This window comes from Salvelinus sp. IW2-2015, unplaced genomic scaffold (assembly GCF_002910315.2).
Source record: "Salvelinus sp. IW2-2015 unplaced genomic scaffold, ASM291031v2 Un_scaffold778, whole genome shotgun sequence".
Lineage (NCBI taxonomy): Eukaryota > Metazoa > Chordata > Actinopteri > Salmoniformes > Salmonidae > Salvelinus > Salvelinus sp. IW2-2015.
In genome coordinates, this window is record NW_019942610.1 from 3773 (window position 1) to 27470 (window position 23698).

General features: G+C 43.5%; 1 protein-coding gene across 1 annotated transcript; it reads left to right on the forward strand.

Moving 5' to 3' along the window:
• The first annotated feature begins 839 nt into the window (after positions 1-839).
• LOC112068876 (protein FAM8A1) lies at positions 840-4066 on the forward strand. Its single transcript, XM_024136093.2, has 5 exons — positions 840-1354; positions 1829-1949; positions 2098-2221; positions 2817-2956; positions 3343-4066. The coding sequence occupies exons 1-5, from the start codon at positions 937-939 to the stop codon at positions 3485-3487; spliced, it is 948 nt and encodes a 315-aa protein (XP_023991861.1). The 5' UTR covers positions 840-936; the 3' UTR covers positions 3488-4066.
• Positions 4067-23698: the final 19632 nt, after the last annotated feature.

A 23698-nucleotide genomic window follows, 5' to 3' on the forward strand; every position in this document is an offset into this window, starting at 1 on the left:
ACATATGGAATCATGTAGTTACCAAAAAGTGTTAACCAAAACCAAATATATTTTATATTTGAGATTCTTCAAATAGCCACCCTTTGCTTTGATGACAGCTTTGCACACTCTTGGCATTCTCTCAACCAGCTTCTGTATATATATTATTTATAAAGCTTTTTTTTAACATCATCCAATGTCACAAAGTGCTATACAGAAAACCAGCCTAAAACCGCAAACAGCAATGGAGAAAATAGTAAAAATAAAGGAAAACCCTTGAATTAGTAGGTGTGTCCAAACTTTTGACTGGTACTGTATATCAATCAAATCAAATGTATTTATAAAGTTTTTTTTATATCAGCCGATGTCACAAAGTGCTATACAGAAACACAGCCTAAAATCCCAAACAGTAATGATATAACCTAAAAATGGAGGTCTAGTCATCGGCTAATGATATAACCTAATAACTCATCAATATTCTCACTGACACAATGAATGACACAAATAATGAATAAATTGGGAATCTAGATTTGAAGTGAGTTCCTCGAAATAATACTACATCATATTTGGTTTGAACGTTACTGAAATCCTTTGTGACTGTCCCTTTAACCTGACAGGAACAAGAGTACATGGTCAAAACCACTATTGTTCTAGGGGTGTCATCGGGTTGTAATTGGTGTAATTAACCAATAATAAGATTATATATTTATTTAGATTGAATGTAAAGTTTAATGAAAACCCGATTATCAACTATTTTATATAACTAACATCTAATTAATTAGCAAACTGGATACTTTTGTGGAATCATTGTTCCGGGTATCCCTGTTTTCTGTACCTAACATGGAACCTTCCAACTCAGAGTAAACTAGGATGGGTAACTGTAGCAGGAGATTAGCTGCTGGGGTAAGACATTTTACGCTTTAAGGTATTTAAGTGAGATCTAGAAGGGGTTTAACCATGGCCACAGCCAGTACTACAGAGAATGGGCCGAGTTCGCGGTCCGAGGAGAGCCAAGAAGCGCAAACAAATGTCAACGCCACAACTGAATACTGCGCAAAGTTACAGGAATGGATGTGGCAGTACTACTGGGGCTATGCAAATTGGCAAAGCTGGATGACTCTGACTACGTTTCCTTTTCCTCCGTGCAATTTTCCCGTAGCTGGAAACTATCAAGCGCCGACTGGAACTCCATGGCACGTTGGACAACCAACTTTAGATGCCCGATATGGGTACAACTATCCGGGAATAGGGTACCCCTTTCCATTCCCTGCGCCCCCTACTACGGGTTTTCAGACAGGGCAGCAGATGACAGCTGGGACACTGCCTCATGATGCAAGGCCAGTGCAACAACAGAACGGAAACGCACCTCAAGCAGGTACACTACAAGTCTATGATGACAATCGCTCTATAGGCTTACACTCACTGACTGACGCTAGGTGTAGCAGGTCGTTTTTGTGTCATGTAGCAACGAACTAGTTAAATCAAGTAGATCTAGGCCTACTCGGGTCAAACAAACAAAGACACCGTTCCTTTATTTATTCATTACTAGAATTAGTTGCTTGTACAGGATCACATGTGCAGTTTCTTGAGCAAACAGCTGATGTGTACTTACCTATTCATGCATATCTTTACAATCTGCAGAGGCCTTGTTGATCTGAATAGAACACATTTTAAGTCAGCACTTGAGCCCACCTGACCTATGGCAAGTCACCTATGCATTGACTTAATTGGCTGAACAAAGTTAAATGGATTGGTCAGGGGTTTAAAGTAGGTCTGCTCACATTCTCTCTAAATTAGTTCAACATAATCTACCTGGGTACAATATCTGAAGTTGTCTTCTCCCCCTCAGGCCGGGAATACACCATCCCTTCTCCCCTCCACAGATTCCTAGCAGAGACGGTGGACTTCTTTATTTTATTTTGCGTCAAGGCAACCATCATCCTGTGGATTATGCACCTTAGTGGCATGAAGTGAGTCAATCAGTCTCGCCTTTTATCATTTCCATGCCCTTGAAGGAAGGGAAAGAAATACAAGAAAATAACATTAATGAACATTTATTTTCAGCATCATCATAGGCCATGATTATTCTATTGTATTCCACTCTACTCTCCCCCACAGGGACATCACTAAGTTCGTCACCCACTTCATAGTTGAGGAGATAGATGAGAACACGTCTATGGAGGACCTGCAGAAGATGATGGCAGTAGCTCTGGTGTACAGGGTACTGGTCTGTTTCTATGAGGTGGGTATTTCATATGAGGTACAGTATCTCTGGTCAATAGGGTGCTGGTCTGTTTATATGAGGTACAGTATCTCTGGTGTTACAGGGAGCTGGTCTGTTTCTATGAGGTGGGTATTTCTATGAGGTACAGTATCTATGAGGTACAGTATCTCTGGTCAACAGGGAGCTGGTCGTTCTATGAGGTGGGTATTTCTATGAGGTACAGTATCTCTGGTCAACAGGGAGCTGGTCTGTTTCTATGAGGTGGGTATTTGAGTATTGATCTTATGTCAGTCTGAGATTAGGCTATAGTTTCCAGTGAGAACAATTGTGCAGTCTCAGTGTAGCTACCTGAGAAGGTTAAGGCTAGTATGTGACCTTTTAATTGCCTACACCAGCATAAGATGGGTAATGTTGGTTATACATAAAGTTACAAAGCATTGCGAATGAGTGACAACCTAAACCCCTGTATTCACAATGGAAAACACATGAATCATGTCCTACCACAGATAATGTCTCATGGTGATATGTGGGGATTGCATCAGCATTGAACTTTATGAAGAATATTTGACATGATATATTTCCACTGTCACTCTGACCTTCCTCCTCCTCTCAGATCATCTGTATCTGGGGTCTGGGCGGTGCCACCCCGGGGAAGATCCTCCTGGGTCTTCAGGTCGTGACGTGTGACAGCTCAGTCCTGGTCCGACCCAACCGGGTCCTGGTGGTACCGGCATCTAACGTCACCCTGTCAGCGTAAGTCACTGATTGCATGTGACACATCTTGTTTAGTTCCGTTAAAAACAGATGAAAATATGACTGCATTTCCGTGTGACCATGATAACTTTGACTGTGAGCATTGAATATGAAACACACACAAATGCTCACTGGAGCATGAGTGCTTGTAAGTTCAGTAGCTATGTAGTATGCTATGAAGATGTGAAGCATACCTCTGAAATGGAGAAAAGCATTCTTTGAAAATGGGGATTTAACCCTTGTTTTCTTTTTTTTAGCAATTCATTTTATGGTACTTTTTCCACTGATCTTAACCTGGTATTTCATGTTTAGGTTATTGCTATGTAATTAATATTATCTATTGTCAAGTCCTGTAAAAGTAACTTCAAACCCTTTCTCCCTCCCAGTTCCACGGTGCGGGCGTTGAACAAGAACTTCTCCATTGCCTTCCTGTTCCCCGTCTTCATTATCCTCCTCTTCTTCCAACACAACAGGACTGTCTATGACGTTGTAGCTGGAACCATCGTGGTGCAGCGCAGAGGGGCCAGATAAAATACCCTATAGTTGATCTGAACAGGGTCCTGTTCAGTATGGAACACCGTAGCATAACACTTTGCAACAGAAAATGTAAATCTGTGTTCTTATTGGACATGTTCAGGTACCTTCCTGTTTCATTAAGTATGAAAACGTTTCTCTCCTATTGAACACAACCCAGACCTTGGGCTTCTAGAACTGAACAGAAAGCCTGTAATACAGAACTAGGCCTACAGTCTATCCATGGATACATGCGGCTCGGACTGAAACCCACTCAGGACAGATTGGAGTTTGGTACAACAGTATAAAGAAGTCTCATGGGGAGGCCTCAGAACAGAAAATCATGGTTGTTTTATCTTCTTCATTCATAAAGTATGGTTACTAAACCTTTCCCTAGTTACTACATAGCTAGACAAGCTGAATATTTCAATGGAATGTTCGACAAGTTGTATTAGTGTATGTGATGTTTATATGCAGTTGTAGACTGACTCGTATATGGATAAGGGCTTTTTCCAGGTCAAGATGAAAGGTGAAATGTGACAGGGTTGTTTGCACAGTGGCCATTCTGCATTGTCTAAATGGAACGAAAAACTGTTACTTGGGTCTTTTTTATTTACTGAACTCCTCTGAATTATGCCTTGAGGCGGTCTGTCTTTCTGGGCCACATTTTCAGCAGCAGGTTTGCATTCTACTGTCTAGTTCCTTTTTCACCAGAGCCAGACTCAGACAGTTGTCATTCTGATCCAAATCACAGATTAGAATCTGGATGTTCCAGACTCTTCCTCACAAATAGGAGGTTGGCTGGTTGTGTCTGCATAGGTGTGTGTGTAGGAATCCACACCTCTGCTATGTCTGGACTCACAAACCATGACTCAGGGTAGTCTGTTTGACAATTTATCCCTTACACAGGCTAACCTTAAATGCATGAGTGTAAATTACCACCCTAAAGTGAGTTTACAATGTAATTCTTTACACTACTGTACACACTACACTATGTACATCTCCCAGACAGCATGGCCACACTGTACATGTTATAGTTCAGCATATGAATACAGGTCCAGGACTTCTATTTTGATATAGTAAATGTATCTTGGGTCTATTAATATGTGGCTTTATTGTGTCTGTTAGTTTCATGCTTAATCACCAACGACACTGTAGTGAAACACTCTAAACAGTTACAATGTTTAACCACAGGGGGAGATAAACAAAACAGAGCAAATATCACTTTTGACTTCATGCAAGGCTTCCTCTCCTCTTCCAAGCTCATTATGCCACATTTCCCATGAGGATTAACCCCAGTGTTTTACCCAAAAGGTTCTGACTTTTCTATTTTCATCTACACAGGCCAGCATCAATGTTTCACTGCATCTGTGTTCCGGTGGACCTGCTCTAACCTGGAGCCAAGGCAAGGCCCTTGGTCCTTTTCATGTACATAACAATGGCCAATTGTGGACTTTAACACCATGTGACAAAGCAACAGTCCTGAATGATGCAGTTGTTGTTGATTCTGCTCACCACAAGTCTTTAGTGTCACACTCCTGAAGGAAGCACAATAACACTAGAGGTACATTAAACACTGACGACACCCTAGTGTGGGGGTAAGTTTCAGTGGAAAAGCACCATCAATTTCCTCTGCTCTTTCTTCCTCTCATCCCTCCTTCTGCCCCTCTCCTATTTACCAGTAGTGCCCTGTAGGCCAGTATGTCCTGGAAAATTCCTGCTAATAAACTCCGGTTGGATGGAATGAATGACTAGAACAGCGTAGACGGGGTCGACCGAGGACACACTCACACTAGTCAACAATAAACAACCATGTTTTTCCATGGATTCATTTCCACTTGAACTCAGTGACACAGACATGCTCAAAATACAGTCACACTCAGTCACACACACTCTGATCACATGCTCTAAACTGTAGTAGTCAGTCATCAAATTCCTCTGCTGTCTTTTCTGGTGACTTGTCTGAGAGAAAGAAACAATGTACTCCTCTCTGTCTGACTCTGTCTGTGTCTCTCTGTCTTGCTCTGTCTCGCTCCGTCAATAACAGTAAACATTACACACACAAACGTTCCAAAAGAATAAAGAGATAAAACGTCATATTATGTCTATATACAGTGTTGTAATGATGTATCTCACCCCCCACCCCCCCCACCACCCAGGCTGGGCCAGTGGGTTCATAGTGGGCTGGTCGGCTCTCTTCGTCTCTCTCTCTCACTTCCTTTTGGCTGGCTGATGACACAGCAGGCTAATGCTGAATGGCTCGTTTTAATGATGATCATGTCATAACCAGCAGTGAGAGCATATGTGTTTTGATGTGCTGTACATTCTGTGACAGATGACATGCATACAGTACCTTCTATTTTAATAGATGGGTTACTGTACTGAAGACTCACAGTGGCTGTCTGGCTGGCTCTAACATTGATCTGGCAGGCACATGCCAACTGTCTGACTGTGTCTGTCCCTCCCTTCAACTTGGATGACACTCAAACTAACACAGCCTCTGTCCTGAAAATGCACTGGACTAAAACATGTGCAGTTGACTACACTGCAGGCATTCCTTCTCATCCTAGGACATAATTTGCTCTCCTCTGCTGAGTCAGGCCTTATGGCATTGGTCTTAGACCTGTGTTGTAGTGAAACGATTATTTAGGGTTTTGCCAACAGCCATGGGATAGTGTTAAGGTTATCTTAAACGTGGAGCACATTCACTATTTGCTCTATTATATCACAGCAACAAGTTGTTGTTAGGCAGAAAATACACCACTTTATGATGAATAATATAGTTTATTTATCATTTTTGTACTCAGAGTATTTTGTTTGCTTAGAATGCTGAGCTAATTGAAATGTGTAACATGATGTACAGTTGTAGTGAATAAAATGTGCTGATATAGCCAATTAAGAGCTCTCGCAGGCAAACGAGGTGTTGGAAGGGAAAATAACGAGTCTACTAACGTGAAAATAGCAAGTATAAGGAGAGGTGGGAAGGAAGTCACTACCTCTGAACTGTCTGTTGGTTTCCATGAGATCGACCATTGTTTGTTCTAGTTGAATTCTGTTTTGGTAAAACTCGAGCTTTACTTTCCTTAAAGGGATAGTTCATCCAAATTATAAAATGAAATGTTGCTTTCCTTCCTGAGTAATTTTGTAATTTGTGTGAACTATCCATTTGAATCTTAACCTGCAATCATTCTGAACCACATAAATGAGGATTTCCATGGGTGTTTTTGTCTCACTGCTTTTCAGTTAGAGACCATTGTCCTGCCTGCTCTCTCCCTTTCTGTATAGATCTGTATAGCTGTATCATTTCCCTAAATAGCAGCTCCATTAATTCTTATGCATTAGTAATCACTAGTCTCCACACATCATTATCTCTCTCTCCATGTGCACAAATGAAGCAAAAGCTATAAATCATCACTGCTGGCTTGGCTTTCAGGGGCATTGTCACTCTCTTTCTGTCTCTCTCTCTCTTCCTCACTGTCTCTCTACCTCTCTCCCTGTCAGTCCTCAAGCAGATGCTGGGATTGTGATACGTCCTTCAGTGCAAAGCCCAAACTCAACTCTCTTTTCTCTGGGACTGAATGAGTGTAATGAAATATTTCCCCCAGTTGAAATATGTAGGTCAAGGAGACAACAGGGTGAGAAGGACAGTATCAAGTGACTCATTGTGTGTGTGTGTGTGTGTGTGTGTGTGTGTGTGTGCGTGCGTGCGTGCGTGTGTGCGTGTGTGTGTATCCCACTAAGCTAGTGCTTTTGTCCATTGCATTCCTTTGCCAGCTGCGTTTGCAAGGCGCAATGCACGTATCCACAATGTCTCACACAGAACATAAACTAGAGAAATTGGATAGTTATATGAACATGTTATAGCTTATTGTGCTAGCTATGTGTAAAGGGTTCACTGCTGTGCTGAGGTATCTTAGTAGCAAATTTGTTGCTGGGAGGAGAAAGTTGTCCTCTACGCCAAAGAACTGAGAGAGGCTTAGCAATAATTATGCCCAAGTGTATCTAATACAATGTGGAGAGGGAACGAGAGAGGGAGGGAGGGAGAGGGGCACAGAGAGAGAGAGGGAGAGTCAGAGAGAGGGAGACCGTGCTTGGAAATTCTTTCAGATCTCTCACCAGAGGGACTGGAGGCTATGGAATACCCAGCATAACTCGATTAAAATTCATAGAGTCTCACCAAAGCTCAAGAGCAGTTATTATACAAGAGGAGCCCAGTAGAGTTCAGCAGCTTCTCTCTATGGGCTCTGGCGCAGACACACTATCTCCGTTCTCTCTGCTCTTCAATTGCTGTAATTGTTGTTCTGTCAGGAGAGACGCAGACAGACACCATGGCATTTGCCCTATTTTGTTCTGTTTGATATCTCTTTTAATGAGTCTCCTATGTACACCGATGCACAGCTTGTAATGTAGAAGTTTGAGTAATGGAACATTTGCGAGAGACTTTTCAATAAGGGCAACAAAGATGCCAAGTCACTTGACAGTAATAAAAATGTTATATATTCCCTTTAGCAGACACTTTTATCCAAAGCAACTTACAGTGCAGTGAGTGGACACATTTTTTGTATGTCTATGTGATCACTGTGGGATTCGAACACACAACCATTGCGTTGTAAGGTAACACTGATCCTTACCTGAGTCGCTCCTAGAAGTCAGAACGTGTGAGCAAACAGCACTGTTGCTGTACTGTTCCTCTGTAATGTAACAACAGGCTTCCCAAACAGAACTGTTCCTCTGTAATGTAACAACAGGCTTCCCAAACAGTACTGTTCCTCTGTAATGTAAACAACAGGCTTCCCAAACAGTACTGTTCTCCTGTAATGTACAACAGGCTTCCCAAACAGTACTGTTCCTCTGTAATGTAACAACAGGCTTCCCAAACAGTACTGGTCCTCTGTAATGTAACAACAGCTTCCCAAACAGTACTGTTCCCTCTGTAATGTAACAACAGGCTTCCAAACAGTACTGTCCTCTGTAATGTACAAACAGGCTTCCAAACAGTACTGTTCCTCTGTAATGTAACAACAGGCTTCCTAAACAGTTGTTCCTCTGTAATGTAACAAAGGCTTCCTAAACAGTACTGTTCTCTGTAATGTAACAACAGCTTCCTAAACAGTACTGTTCCTCTGTAATGTAACAACAGGCTTCCTAAACAGTACTGTTCCTCTGTAATGTAACAACAGGCTTCCCAAACAGTACTGTTCCTCTGTAATGTAACAACAGGGCCCCAAACGTACTTTCCTCTGTAAGTAACAACAGGCTTCCCAAACAGTACTGTTCCTCTGTAATGTAACAACAGGCTTCCAAACGTACTGTTCCTCTGTAATGTACAAACAGGCCCTTCCCAAAACAAGTACTATCCTCTGTAATGTAACAACAGGCTTCCTAAACAGTACTGTTCCTCTGTAATGTAACAACAGGCTCCCAAAACAGTACTGTTCCTCTGTAGAGTAACAACAGCTTCCCAAACAGTACTGTTCCTCTGTAATGTACAACAGGCTTCCAAACAGTACTGTTCCTCTGTAATGTAACAACAGGCTTCCCAAACAGTACTGTTCTCTGTAAGTAACAACAGGCTTACTAAACAGTACTGTTCCTCTGTAATGTAACAACAGGCTTCCAAACAGTACTGTTCCTCTGTAATGTACCAACAGGCTTCCCAAACAGTACTGTTCCTCTGTAATGTAACAACAGGCTTCCAAACAGTACTGTTCCTCTGTAATGTAACAACAGGCTCCCAAACAGTACTGGTCCTCTGTAATGTAACAACAGGCTTCCTAACAGTACTGTTCCTCTGTAATGTAACAACAGCTTCCCAAACAGTACTGTTCCTCTGTAATGTAACAACAGGCTTCCCAAACAGTACTGTTCCTCTGTAATGTAACAACAGGCTTCCAAACAGTACTGTCCTCTGTAATGTAAACAGGCTTCCCAAACAGTACTGTTCCTCTGTAATGTAACAACAGGCTTCCAAACAGTACTGTTCCTCTGTAATGTAACAACAGGCTTCCCAAACAGTACTGTTCCTCTGTAATGTAACAACAGGCTTCCCAAACAGTACTGTTCCTCTGTAATGTAACAACAGGCTTCCCAAACAGTACTTCCTCTGTAATGTAACAACAGGCTTCCCAAACAGTACTGTTCCTCTGTAATTGTAACAACAGGCTTCCCAAACAGTACTGTTCCTCTGTAATGTAACAACAGGCTCCCAAACAGTACTGTTCCTCTGTAATGTAACAACAGGCGTTCCAAAACAGTACTGTTCCTCTGTAATGTAACAACAGGCTTCCCAAACAGTACTGGTCCTCTGTAATCTAACAACAGGGTTCCCAAACAGTACTGMTCCTCTGTAATGTAACAACAGTGTCTGGTGCCAGGCTAAGTGAGGTCAGCAGACCTGGCTGGCAGGTACATGTAGTCCTGTGTATGACCTCCTCCTAATCTGTGCGTCTGTGTTTGCACTCAGTGTACTGTACATCCGTCTCTCTTTACCTACCTGTTATTGGCCCAACGAGGACAACTATCAGGTAGGGTTAGAGGCCTACAGTAGCATGGATCCTGAAATGCCACAGCTGGGAAAATGCTGTCTGCAAATCGTCACGTCTGTCCAAAAGCTGCGTCTGGAGAGGTATTTCTGTAATTCTCTTGAAGCCCAGCAGGGGGCCTCATTTTTCATAACATGGCTGTCAAGACTAGTCTAATATCCTCTTCATACAGTGGCATTGTCTTCTCCACTATAGTCATTAGTACTAGTAATGTGTAGTAGTATATTATGAGTTACTAGAGTTATGGTGTTACATAATACTGAGATGAGAAAARAATGGTAGGAAAGTTGATCATGTTGAACTCCTTGACCTCGCGGTCAGTATGTGACAGGCTTGTTTAATTCTGTTAAAAGTGTTAAAAAGGTTTATTTTCAAGGGTAGAGCAGCAACCTAAGCGACTACAGGATCTTAATTTGATCACCGTGTTTCAGGAGAACTTTCCTACAATGCAGGAAATTGAAATAAACACATTTTTGAATGTATTTGAGCTTTAAAAAGGCTTTTGAAGTTTGACATTTCCAGTATTTAATGTTAGGTTTGATTTTCTCTTACGGAAACTGTATCAATCCCCACAAAAATGTCCATTAATTATAATCTACATAATAATTAACATTTTCTGTTGCAAACTGGCTCAAATTAAAGGAATACTTATGGATTTGGGCAATGAGGCCCTTTATCTATTTCCCCAAGTCAGCTGAACTTGTGCTACCGCGAGCCAATGCTAACTCGAGGTAGCACAAATACTGGAAGTCTATGGGTATCTGCAGAGATACCCATTGAATTTCAGTTATTGTGCTAACGCTAGTTATCATCTTCCTTCAAGCTGCACGCAGAGACATAAAAATAGTATCCACGAGTTCATCTAACTCTGGGGAAGTAGATAAAAGGTCTCATTGCCAACATCCAAAGTATCCCTTTAAGATCCAACAAACTGGTTTTTCTCCCAGAGAAACAACATGTGCTATTTTACAGACAAACCCCTAATACCCCTCCTTTGAATGACTCATTGCCTGTTCCTCTCTCCCTAATGTCAAAGGCCTGTGAGAATGAGTTCAAGACTGGTTGTGAAGGGGTGAAGAGGTGCACTGGTCTGAGATGAAGGGAGCAACAGTTGATCTTTGTGTTCTGCTGCGGTCCTAAAATGGCAGAGTAAGACCGTAGAGTTTGCCATAGCTTGTCTGTCAGCTGTTTGAATAAGGCAGGGAAATCAGACTCTCTGGGGTCCGCATGCAACCAACTCCATTATACTGGAGCTATCTCATAACTCTGCTTTGGGCTGGCTGGCTGGCTGCATTCCTATTGGCTACAGCTGGGAGGGATCGTAGGGCAGTCTGTCTGTCTGTTATACATGTCTGTCTTTCTGACTTACTGTCTGTGTGTTTGTCTCTAGCCCTACAGTATGCCTATCTTTTGCAGCTGACAGAGATGGAGATAGAGTGTGAGAGAGTAGCCAAGAGGGAGGCAAAAATATTATAGGAACAGAGCATCTTAAAAAGTATACCTAACCGAAAGAGAGACTTTGCAAACCTAATGTCCACAAAAACCATAAAAGCTAAAATGTCATACTGCAGGAATATGGAACGAGGCAATGTACACTACATGACCAAAAGTATGTGGACACCTGCTAGTCGAAACTCTCATTCAAAAATCATAGGCATTATTATGGAGTTGCTGCTATAACAGACTCCACTCTTCTGGGAATATTTCCACTAGATGTTGGAACATTGCTGCGGTGACTTGCTTCCATTCAGCCACAAGAGTATTAGTGAGTCGGGCACTGATGTTGGGCGATTAGGCCTGGCTCGTAGTCGGCATTCCAATTCTTCCCAAAGGTGTTTGATGGGGTTGAGGTCAGGGCTCTGTGCATTCTAGTCAAGTTCTTCCACACCGATCTCAACAAACCATTTCTGTATTGACATCGCTTTTTGCATGGTGGAATTGTCATGCTGAAACAGGAAAAGGCCTTCCCCAAACTGTTGCCACAAAGTTGGAAGCACAGAATCATCTAGAATTACATTGTATGCTGTGGTGTTAAGATTTCCCTTCACTGGAACTAAGTGGCCTAGCCCGAACCATGAAAAACAGCCCCGGACCATTATTCTTCCTCCGCTAAACTTTACAGTTGGCACTATGCATTAGGGCAGGTAGTGTTCTCCTGGCATTCTCCAAACCCATATTTGTCCGTTGGACTGCCAGATGGTGAAGCGTGATTTGTCACTCCAGAGAACACGTTTTCGCTGCTCCGGAGTCCAATGGCTGTGTGCGTTACAGCCAATGCTTGGCATTTGCGCATGGTGATCTTAGGCTTGTGTGCGGCTGCTTGGCCATGGAAACCCATTTCTTGAAACTCCCGACAAACAGTTATTGTGCTGACACTGCTTCCAGAGGCAGTTTGGAACCTACTCGGCAGTCCCATTCTTACTTACTGACTTTACTGACATTCTGTGAGCTTGTGTGTTCTACCACTTCACGGCTGAGCCGTTGTTGCTCCTGGACGTTTCCACTTCACAATAACAGCACTTACAGTTGACCGGGGCAGCTCTAACAGGGCAGGAATTTGACGAACTGACTTGTTTGAAAGGCGAGATCCTATGACGGTGCCATGTTGAAAGTCACTGAGCTCTTCAGTAAGGTCATTCTACTGCCAATGTTTGTCTATGGAGATTGCATGGCGGTGTGCTTGATTTTACACACCTGTCAGCAACCGGTGTTGCTGAAATAGCCAAATCCACTAATTTGAATGGGTGTCCACATACTTTTGTATATATAGTGTAGTTATGACAGAGTTGAAAGTCATTCAACTAGCAGAAGGAGGGTCATCCTTCATTGATTTACTATCTCTTTCCTGGCTGCTCCCCAGTGTCCGCTCCTCATTGGCTGTCCCGTCCCCATTTCAGAGCCAATCAGATCGCTTCTGGGCAACAAACATCTGTAGTAGTAATAATGTGGAATGTGCTGGGTCGGCATGTGCTGATGTCAGCTCCGCCACTGCTGCTGCTTAGTCAGACACCTTAACCACTTGATGACAGAGCCGTAGTGTGTGTGTTCAGACTGTAGTCTCAGCTGCACTTATAGTGTTCCTCCTCGTCCTCCTAGTCCTATTCAATAACTGGCTTGGTAGGCTTACTCCTTGCCTCGAGCACCAAGCCGCAAGCACACGCATTGTTTCAAACCTCTGCTGAACAAATCAGACAACAACATCGCACAACAGAGACATAACATGGTTGGAATTTGATCAGGACTTTGACCTAGTTTTCTAATCTAAAACTCTCTCCTTAATAAACTCCCTGGAACTCGCTGGCTGTAGGATTCTGGAGTAAAAACATTATCCAGACTGCTTCCTAAATGGCACCCTATTACCTATATAGTACACTCGTTTTGACCATAGCCCTATGGGCTCTAGTCAAAAGTAGTGCACTATTTAAGAAATAGGGTGCCATTTGGGAAGCAGACATTATCCAGGCTCTGGCTTAACAACAACTGTGTTGTTTCATGGATGAATAACTGCCGTCAGAAAGAATTCGCATCCCTTTTTACAACATTTTGTTACAGCCTGAATTTAAAATGTATTCAATTGAGATTTTGTGTCACTGGCCTACACACAATACCCAATAATGTCAAAGTTAAATTGAGTTTGAGAAATGTTTACAAATGAATTGCATATGAAAAGCTGAAACGTCTTGAGTCAATAAGTATTCAACCGCTTTGTTATGGCAAGCCTAAAAAAGTTCAGGAGTAAACATGTGCTTAACAAGTCACATAATATGTTTCAAAGGACTCAGGATTTTTGAATAACTACCTAATTTCTGCACCCCACACATACAATTATCTGTAAGGTCCCCCAGGCAAGCAGTGAACCACAAAGACCAGGGAGGTTTTCCAATGCCTCGCAAAAAAGTGAACCTACTGGTTCTTTTAGCATGGGGAAATTATTCATTACACTTTGGATCCTGTATCAATACACCCAGTCACTACAAAGATACAGGCCTCCTTCCTAACTCAGTTACCGGAGAGGAAAGAAACCGCTCAGGGATTTCGTCATGAGGCCAATGGTGACTTTAAAACAGTTATAGAGTTTAATGGCTGTGGTAGGAGAAAATTTAGGATGGATCAACAACATTGCAGTTACTCCTACAATACTAACCTAAATGACAGAGTGAAAAGAAGGAAGCCACAGTACAAAATAATATTATTCCAAAACATGCATCCTGTTTGCAACAAGGCACTAAAGTAAGACTGCAAAAAATGTGGCAAAGCATTTACATTTTGGTCCTGAATACCAAGTGTTATGTTTGGGGCAAATCCAATACAACACATTACTGAGTACCACTCTCCATATTTTCAAGCATAGTCGTCCTTGCATTATGGTATGCTTGTTATCGTTAAGGACTGGCGAGTTTTTCAGGATAAAAAAGAAACGCAATGGAGCTAAGCACAGGCAAAATCCTAGATGAAAACCGGGTTCAGTCTGCTTTCCACCAGACAAGGGGAGGTAAGCAGAATTAAGCCGATACGTGCTAATTATCAAAATCCAGAAAAGAGAAGTTAAATTCTACAACCACCTACAGTAAAAGGACCAGCTTGCTTAGGGGGGCTATTCTCCAGGTTCATCTCTCTGTAGGTGATGGCTTTGTTATGGAAGGTTCCTTTTAGGAAGGTTCCTTTTAGGTGGTTGTAGAATTTAACGGCTCTTTTATGGATTTTAATAATTAGTGGGTATCGGCATGCATTATTTGTTGTTTTACATTGTACACTGAGGATATTTTTGCAGAATTCTGGATGCAGAGTCTCAATTTGGGTTCTATAATCGATTCAACTATTTTTAGCCAGATCCTAATTGGTATGTTGAATTTTATGTTCCTTTTGATGGCATAGAATGCCCTTCTTGCCTGGTCTTTCAGCTCGTTCACAGCTTTGTGGAAGTTATCTGTGGCGCTGATGTTTAGGCAGAGGTATGTATAGTTTTTTGTGTGCTGTAAGGCAACGGTGTCTAGATGGAATTTGTATTTGTGGTCCTGGCGACTGGACCTTTTTTGGAACACCATTATTTTTGTCTTACTGAGATTTACTGTCAGGGCCCAGGTCTGACAGAATCTGTGCAGAAGATCTAGGTGCTGCTGTAGGCCCTCCTTGGTTGGTGATAGAAGCATCAGATCATCAGCAAACAGTAGACATTTAACTTCAGTTTCTAGTAGGGTGAAGCCGGGTGCTGCAGACTGTTCTAGTGCCCTCGACAATTCATTGATGTATATGTTGAAGAGGCTGGGGCTTAAGCTGCCTCCCTGTCTCACCCCACGACCCTGTGGAAAGAAATGCGTGTTTTTTGTGTACATGGATTTTATAATGTTACAGTGGGGAGAACAAGTATTTGATACACTGCCCGATTTTGCAGGTTTTCCTACTTACAAAGCATGTAGAGGTCTGTAATTTTTTATCATAGGTACACTTCAACTGTGAGAGACAGAATCTAAAACAAAAATCCAGAAAATCACATTGTATGATTTTTAAGTAATTCATTTGCATATTAATGCATGACATAAGTATTTGATACATCAGAAAAGCAGAGCTTAATATTTGGTACAGAAACCTTTGTTTGCAATTACAGAGATCTTACATTTCCTGTAGTTCTTGGCCAGGTTTGCACACACTGCAGCAGGGATTTTGGCCCACTCCTCCATACAGACCTTCTCCAGATCCTTCAGGTTTCGHGGCTGTCGCTGGGCAATACGGACCTTCAGCTACCTCCAAAGATTTTCTATTGGGTTCAGGTCTGGAGACTGGCTAGGCCACTCCAGGACCTTGAGATGCTTCTTACGGAGCCACTCCTTAGTTGCCCTGGCTGTGTGTTTCGGGTCGTTGTCATGCTGGAAGACCCAGCCACAACCCATCTTCAATGCTCTTACTGAGGGAAGGAGGTTATTGGCCAAAATCTCGCGATACATGGCCCCATCCATCCTCCCCTCAATACGGTGCAGTCGTCCTGTCCCCTTTGCAGAAAAGCATCCCCAAAGAATGATGTTTCCACCTCCATGCTTCACGGTTGGGATGGTGTTCTTGGGGTTGTACTCATCCTTCTTCTTCCTCCAAAAACGGCGAGTGGAGTTTAGACCAAAAAGCTCTATTTTTGTCTCATCAGACCACATGACCTTCTCCCATTCCTCCTCTGGATCATCCAGATGGTCATTGGCTAACTTCAGACGGGCCTGGACGTGCGCTGCAGTATTTTAATCCATGACGGCGTAGTGTGTTACTAATGGTTTTCTTTGAGACTGTGGTCCCATCTCTCTTCAGGTCATTGACCAGGTCCTGCCGTGTAGTTCTGGGCTGATCCCTCACCTTCCTCCTGATCATTGATGCCCCACGAGGTGAGATCTTGCATGGAGCCCCAGACCGAGGGTGATTGACCGTCATCTTGAACTTCTTCCATTTTCTAATAATTGCGCCAACAGTTGTTGCCTTCTCACCAAGCTGCTTGCCTATTGTCCTGTAGCCCATCCCAGCCTTGTGCAGGTCCTGTCTCTTATACACATCTAGATGTGTATAAGAGACAGTTTATGTCATGCAATAAAATGCAAATTAATTACTTAAAAATCATACAATATGTTTTTCTGGATTTTTGTTTTAGATTCCGTCTCTCACAGTTGAAGTGTAACTATGATAAAAATGACAGACCTCCACATGCACAAAACCTGCAAAATCGGCAGTGTATCAAATACTTGTTCCCCCCACTGTATATGTTTTTCCCCCAAAACCAGTTTCCATCAATTTGTATAGCTGACCCTCAAGCCAAATTGAGTCAAAGGCTTTTTTTTAAACAAACAAAGCATGAGAAGACTTTGCCTTTGTTTTGGTTTGTTTGTTTGTCAATTAGGGTGTGCAGGGTGAGTACGTGGTCTGTCACACGGTAATTTGGTAAAAAGACAATTTGACATTTTCTCAGTACATTGTTTTCACTGAGGAAATGTACAAGTCTGCTGTTAATGATAATGCAGTGGATTTTCCCAAGGTGGCTGTTGACGCATATCCCACGGTAGTTATTGGGGTCAAATCTGTCTCCACTTTTGTGTATTGGGGTGTTCAGTCCCTGGTTCCAAGTATTGGGGAAGATGTCAGAGCTAAGGATTATGTTAAAGAGTTTAAGTATAGCCAATTTGAATTTGTTGTCTGTATATTTTATAATTTCACTGAGGATACCATCAACACCACAGGCCTTTTTGGGTTGGAGGGTTTGTATTTTGTCCAGTTCATTCAAGGTAATTGGAGAATCCAGTGGGTTGTGGTTGTCTTTAATAGTTGATTATAAGATTGGTATTTGATCATGTATATGTTTTTGCTGTTTGTTCTCTGTTATAGGGCCAAAAAGACTGGAGAAGTGGTTTACCCATACATCTCCATTTTGGAAGTGGTTGGAGTCTATGGATTCTTCAATTACATTGAGCTGATTTCTGACGTACTGTTCCTTCTTTTTACGTAGTGTTTTTCTCTCTCTGTCGCTCTCACCGCGTCTTCTTCGTTGGTTCTCCCTCTCTCTTCTTCTTCTATCTCTCGTCTCTCTCTCTCTTCTCTCTTCTCTCCTCTTCTCTTCTCTCTCTCTCTCTCTCTTCTCTCTTCTCCTCTCTCTCTCTCTTTCTCCTTCTCTGCTCTCTCTCTCTCTCTCTCTCTCTCTCTCTCCCTCTCTCTCTCTCCATCTCTCTCTCCTCTCTCCCAGCTTCTTCTCACTTCTCTCTCCTCATCCTCTTCGCTCTCCTCTATCTCTTCCTTGTACATTTCCAGGCAGCCACCACAGTCTTAACAGAGCCATCCCAAACCAACAGCACTACACACACACACCACACACACCCACACAACACATCGACACACATCACACAACAGCGTGTGGAAAGGAAAGGAGTCTCAACATCATAGGCCTCTACTCCCCTTCTTACCAGTGTATGTTTTTATGAATGTGGTATATTCCATTTTGGAGTAAGGGTAATGTTTTCCAAGATGGCGTAGGCAGTCAGACGTTTGTCCTTCGTTATTGTTGTCTCCATAGTATATATTATTTTTTTCTATATCTTTCTAAACCTTAAATCTTCAAATACTCTCCTGGCAACCCACTTCACCCAATGTTGGTGGATCTGTTATATTTCCAAGATTTTTATTTATCCGCGAATCCAGAAATCCATCAACAGAGAACGCAGCTTCACTATTCTAGTCTAGTAGTCAGCTAACCTGCTATGCGTGTCACAGCTAACTTTAGTCTCTGGAAAGTCTTCGCCAGTTGTACATACGCGTACTCAATACCAGAACATACCAGACCTATTCTTCTTCAATCCCCGGATTCTACCGCACGCTCTGGACATTTCATTGATCATCGCAGCTAGCTACGTCTATCTGAGTTCTACAGGCTAACGTCGGTCCAGAAGCAGCACAAATTAGCCTGGAGCTAGACCAGCTGAAGCCTTTCTTCCCGCTAGCTAAAGAGGCCCATCAGCCACTCCTGGGCTACAATACCCGGACCCCTTCTACTGCCGGTACGGGGCACGGAACCCCGCCGATCCTTCACGTCTGGACTACGGCGTAATCTGCTCGAGGGGGTACTCAACTGGCCAGTACATCGCGACGTCCCCTGAATGCCCATCTGCTAGCCGTGGCCCGCTAGCTGCTAGCCGTGGCCTGCTAGCTGTCTAGAGCATATTGGACTGTTAGCTGTATAGATCCATCGGCCAATTTCTTGGGCCACTATACCTATTTTGCCAATTGGATCGGGACCCCTCTCCTACTCGGAACCCTACTAATCCATCACGACTGGTCTATCGACGTCAAGACATCCCTCTAAGGCCCTCTGCTAGCTTGCTAGCCCCGGCCTGCTAGCTGTCTGAATCGCCGTGTCTCCAGCCAGCCCAATCACTCACTGGACCCCTATTGATCACCCGGCTACGCATGCCTCTCCCTAATATCAATATGCCTTGTCCATTACTGTCCTGGTTAGTGATTACTGTCTTATTTCACTGTAGAGCCTCTAGCCCTGCTCAATATGCCTTAACCCACCATTTAGTTCCACCTCCTGGTTTAAACGTCTCTAGAGACAATATCTCTCTCATCATTACTCAATGCCTAGGTTTACCTCCAATGTACTCACATCTTACCATACCTCTGTCTTTACATCATGCCTTGAATCGATGCTATCACGCCCAGAAACCTGCTCCTTTTACTCTCTGTTCTGAACGTAATAGACGACCAGTTCTGATAGCCTTTAGCCGTACCCATACCCTATCCTACTCCTCCTGTTCCTCTGGTGATGTAGAGGTTAATCCAGGCTCTGCAGTGCCTAGCTCCACTCCTACTCCCCAGGTGCTCTCCTTTGTTGACTTCTGTAACTGTAAAAGCCTTGGTTTCATGCATGTTAACATTAGAAGCCTCCTCCCTAAGTTTGTTTTATTCACTGCTTTAGCACACTCCGCCAACCCGGATGTCCTAGCCATGTCTGAATCCTGGCTTAGGAAGACCACCAAAAACCCTGACATTTCCATCCCTAACTATAACATTTTCCGACAAGATAAAACTGCCAAAGGGGGTGGGGTTGCAATCTACTGCAGAGATAGCCTGCAGAGTTCTGTATTACTATCCAAATCTGTAACCAAACTATTCGAGCTTCTACTTTTAAAAATCCACCTTTCCAGAAACAAGTCTCTCACCGTTGTCGTTTGCTATAGACCACCTTCTTCCCCCAGCTGTGCCCTGGACACCATATGTGAATTGATTGCCCCCCCATCTATCTTCAGAGCTCGTGCTGCTAGGTGACCTAAACTGTGACATGCTCAACACCCCGGCCATCATACAATCTAAGTTTGATAGATACAATGAACCCACCAGGTACAACCCCAAATCCGTAAACACGGGCACCCTCATAGATATCATCCTAACCAACTTGCCCTCCAAATACACCTCTGCTGTTTTCAACCAGGATCTCAGCGATCACTGCCTCATTGCCTGCATCCGTAATGGGTCTGCTGTCAAACGACCACCCCTCATCACTGTCAAACGCTCCCTAAAACACTTCAGCTAGCAGGCCTTTCTAATCGACCTGGCCCGGGTATCCTGGAAGGATATTGACCTCATCCCGTCAGTAGAGGATGCCTGGTTATTCTTTAAAAGTGCCTTCCTCACAATCTTAAATAAGCATGCCCCATTCAAAACATTTTGAACCAGGAACAGATTTAGCCCTTGGTTCTCTCCAGGCCTGACTGCCCTTGACCAGCACAAAAACATCCTGTGGCGTTCTGCATTAGCATCGAATAGCCCCCGTGATATGCAACTTTTCAGGGAAGTTAGGAATAAATATACACAGACAGTTAGAAAAGCTAAGGCCAGCATTTTCAAGCAGAAATTTGCATCCTGTAGCACAAACTCAAAAAAGTTCTGGGACACTGTAAAGTCCATGGAGAATAAGAGCACCTCCTCCCAGCTGCCCACTGCACTGAGGCTAGGAAACARTGTCACCACCGATAAATCCACTATAACTGAGAATTTCAATAAGCATTTTTCTACGGCTGGCCATGCTTTCCACCTGGCTACCCCTACCCAGATCAACAGCCCTCCATCCCCCACAGAAACTCGCCCAAGCCTCCCCCATTTTTCCTTCACCCAAATCCAGATAGCTGATGTTCTGAAAGAGCTGCAAATTCTGGACCCCTACAAATCAGCCGGGCTAGACGATCTGTACCCTCTCTTTCTAAAATTATCTGCCGCAATTGTTGCAACCCCTATTACTAGCCTGTTCAACCTCTCTTTCGTATCATCTGAGATCCCTAAAGATTGGAAAGCTGCCGCGGTCATCCCCCTCTTCAAAGGGGGAGACACTCTAGACCCAAACTGCTACAGACCTATATCTATCCTACCCTGCCTTTCTAAGGTCTTCGAATGCCAAGTTAACAAACAGATTAACGARCATTTCGAATCCCACCGTACCTTCTCCGCTCTGCAATCTGGTTTCAGAGCTGGTCATGGGTGCACCTCAGCCACGCTCAAGGTCCTAAACGATATCATAACCACCATCGATAAGAGACATTACTGTGCAGCCGTATTCATTGACCTGGCTAAGGCTTTTGAATCTGTCAATCACAACATTCTTATTGGCAGACTCAACAGCCTTGGTTTCTCAAATGATTGCCTCGCCTGGTTCACCAACCACTTCTCTGATAGAGTTCAGTGTGTCAAATCAGAGGGCCTGTTGTCCGGACCTCTGGCAGTCTCTATGGAGGTGTCACAGGGTTCAATTCTCGGGCCGACTCTCTTCTGTAGACATCAATGATGCCGCTCTTGCTGCTGGTGATTCTTTGATCCACCTCTACGCAGACGACACCATTCTGTATACCTTTGGCCCTTCTTTGGACACTGTGTTAACTAACCTCCAGACGAGCTTCAATACCATACAACTCTCCTTCCTTCCTCCAACTGCTGTTAAATGCAAGTAAAACTAAATGCATGCTCTTCAACCGATCGCTGCTGGCACCCGCGCGCCCGTCCAGCATCACTACTCTGGACGGTTCTGACTTAGAATATGTGGACAACTACAAATACCTAGGTGTCTGGTTAGACTGTAAACTCTCCTTCCAGACTCACAATAATGCCATCCGTTTGTCACCAAAGCCCCATTACTACCCACCACTGCGAACTGTACGCTCTCGTTGGCTGACCCTCGCTACATACTCGTCGACAAACCCACTGGCTCCAGGTCTTCTACAATGCTCTGCTAGGTAAAGCCCTGCCTTATCTCAGCTCACTGGTCACCATAGTCGCACCCACCCGTAGCACGCGCTCCAGCAGGTCAATTCTTCCTTTGGCCACCTTTCCTTACAGTTCTCTGCTGCCAATGACTGGAACGAACTGCAGAAATCACAAAAGCTGGAGACTCTTATCTCCCTCACAAGCTTTAAGCACCAGCTGTCAGAGCAGCTCACAGATCACTGCCCCTGTACATAGCCCATCTGTAAATAGCTCATCCAACTACCTCATCCCCATACTGTATTTATTTATTTATCTTGCTCCTTTGCATCCCAGTATCTCTACTTGCACATTCATCTTCTGCACATTCTACCATTCCAGTGTTTAATTGCTATAATGTAATTACTTCGCCACCATGGCCTATTTATTGCCTTACCTCCCTTATCCTACCTCATTTGCACATGCTGTATATGGACTTTTTCTATTGTATTATTGGTTGTATGTTTGTTTATTCCATGTGTAACTCTGTGTTGTTGTATGTGTCAAACTGCTTTGCTTTATCTTGGCCAGGTCGCAGTTGTAAATGAGAACTTGTTCTCAACTAGCCTACCTGGTTAAATAAAGACAATGTGCTGTATCACCATAACGCACTAGTCAAACATCATGAGGTGTTTATTTGAAAGGGCACTTGTTGTGGGTATGTTCAGCTATGCTGGTCCCCTAGGCCTCAAGGCCCTGGTGTGCACTGTCGGTACTGGGCCCAGTCCAGGCCTGGGGGTGAGGGGGCGGCAGCAACTGGTAGCAGCCCAGGATTAGTACCCTGTGGTGGGGCTGCTGTAGCCACCTGGTCTGGTCAGCGTGGAGGTATGTACTGTATGTCAGGAGTTCAACAGCTCATGCCTTTAAAATAATCACTGACTGACTGGTGGAGGAGAGGGGAGAGAGAGAAGGAGAGGGCTGAAGAAAAAGAAATGGAGAGAGGTGGAGAAGAGTGAGTTGTCTGATAAGAGAATGTCAGAACGGTTAGAGTGACGCCTCAGACCTCAATCAGCGATCTAAATCAGGTCAACATATAGTTCAGAGTGTGTTGTGACCCCTGTGACCTGTGTGTGTGTCATTCAAGACCTGTATCTCATCACTGCTTTGAATGTTTGTGTGAATGGCTGTGTATGTGCTTGCATAATTACAGGTCACTTGTCACTTGTATTCGACGTCCATCCACATCTGAGGACGTCGGGAGATGATGTTGAAACCAGCCACAAGGGGCAACAGTGAGGTTTCAGTATTGCTGGGGCATTGTGGACAGGCGTAAGCATCTGCCTCTGATTACAACAAAAGTTGTTTTTGATATGTTTGTTTAAAGCCTATCCCAAACCTTAAACCTTACCTTAACTATTCAGAGTCAATGCCTAATCTTAAGAATGTGGAGTTAATGCCTTAACTTAACCTTAAACACTTTGTAATTTGACGTTTGGAACAACTTCAAAATGTGACGTTCACGAAACATGGATGAACATTTCATTCTGACGTGAGACTGTGAGAGCTGGTAATGCACGCCTGTGAGTGTTTTACGACCCTGCATCAGCAGAATCAACAAACCATTCAGAACAACATGGCCTTCAACACACGTCCTGTGGCCAATGCCATGCAGTAAAAGGCGATACTGTATGTGAAACATAATACAGTCACAGATGGTAGAAAAACAATCTAATCTTTTCCACTGGTGACTGACAATACACAAGCATGCACACATTAACACACAGCACGCATATACACACACACTCACACACAAACATTAAAGCATGGAGGGGTGGTACATGGAGGGCTGATAAAAATAGACCAGCATAGGTTGCTACCCAACCCACACATACTGTAATAAACCATGACCAGAGGATCACCATCTGCACTCACAGCTCCCCACGAGGACTCCTGTGTGTGTGTGTGTGTGTGTGTGTGTGTGTGTGTGTGTGTGTGTGTG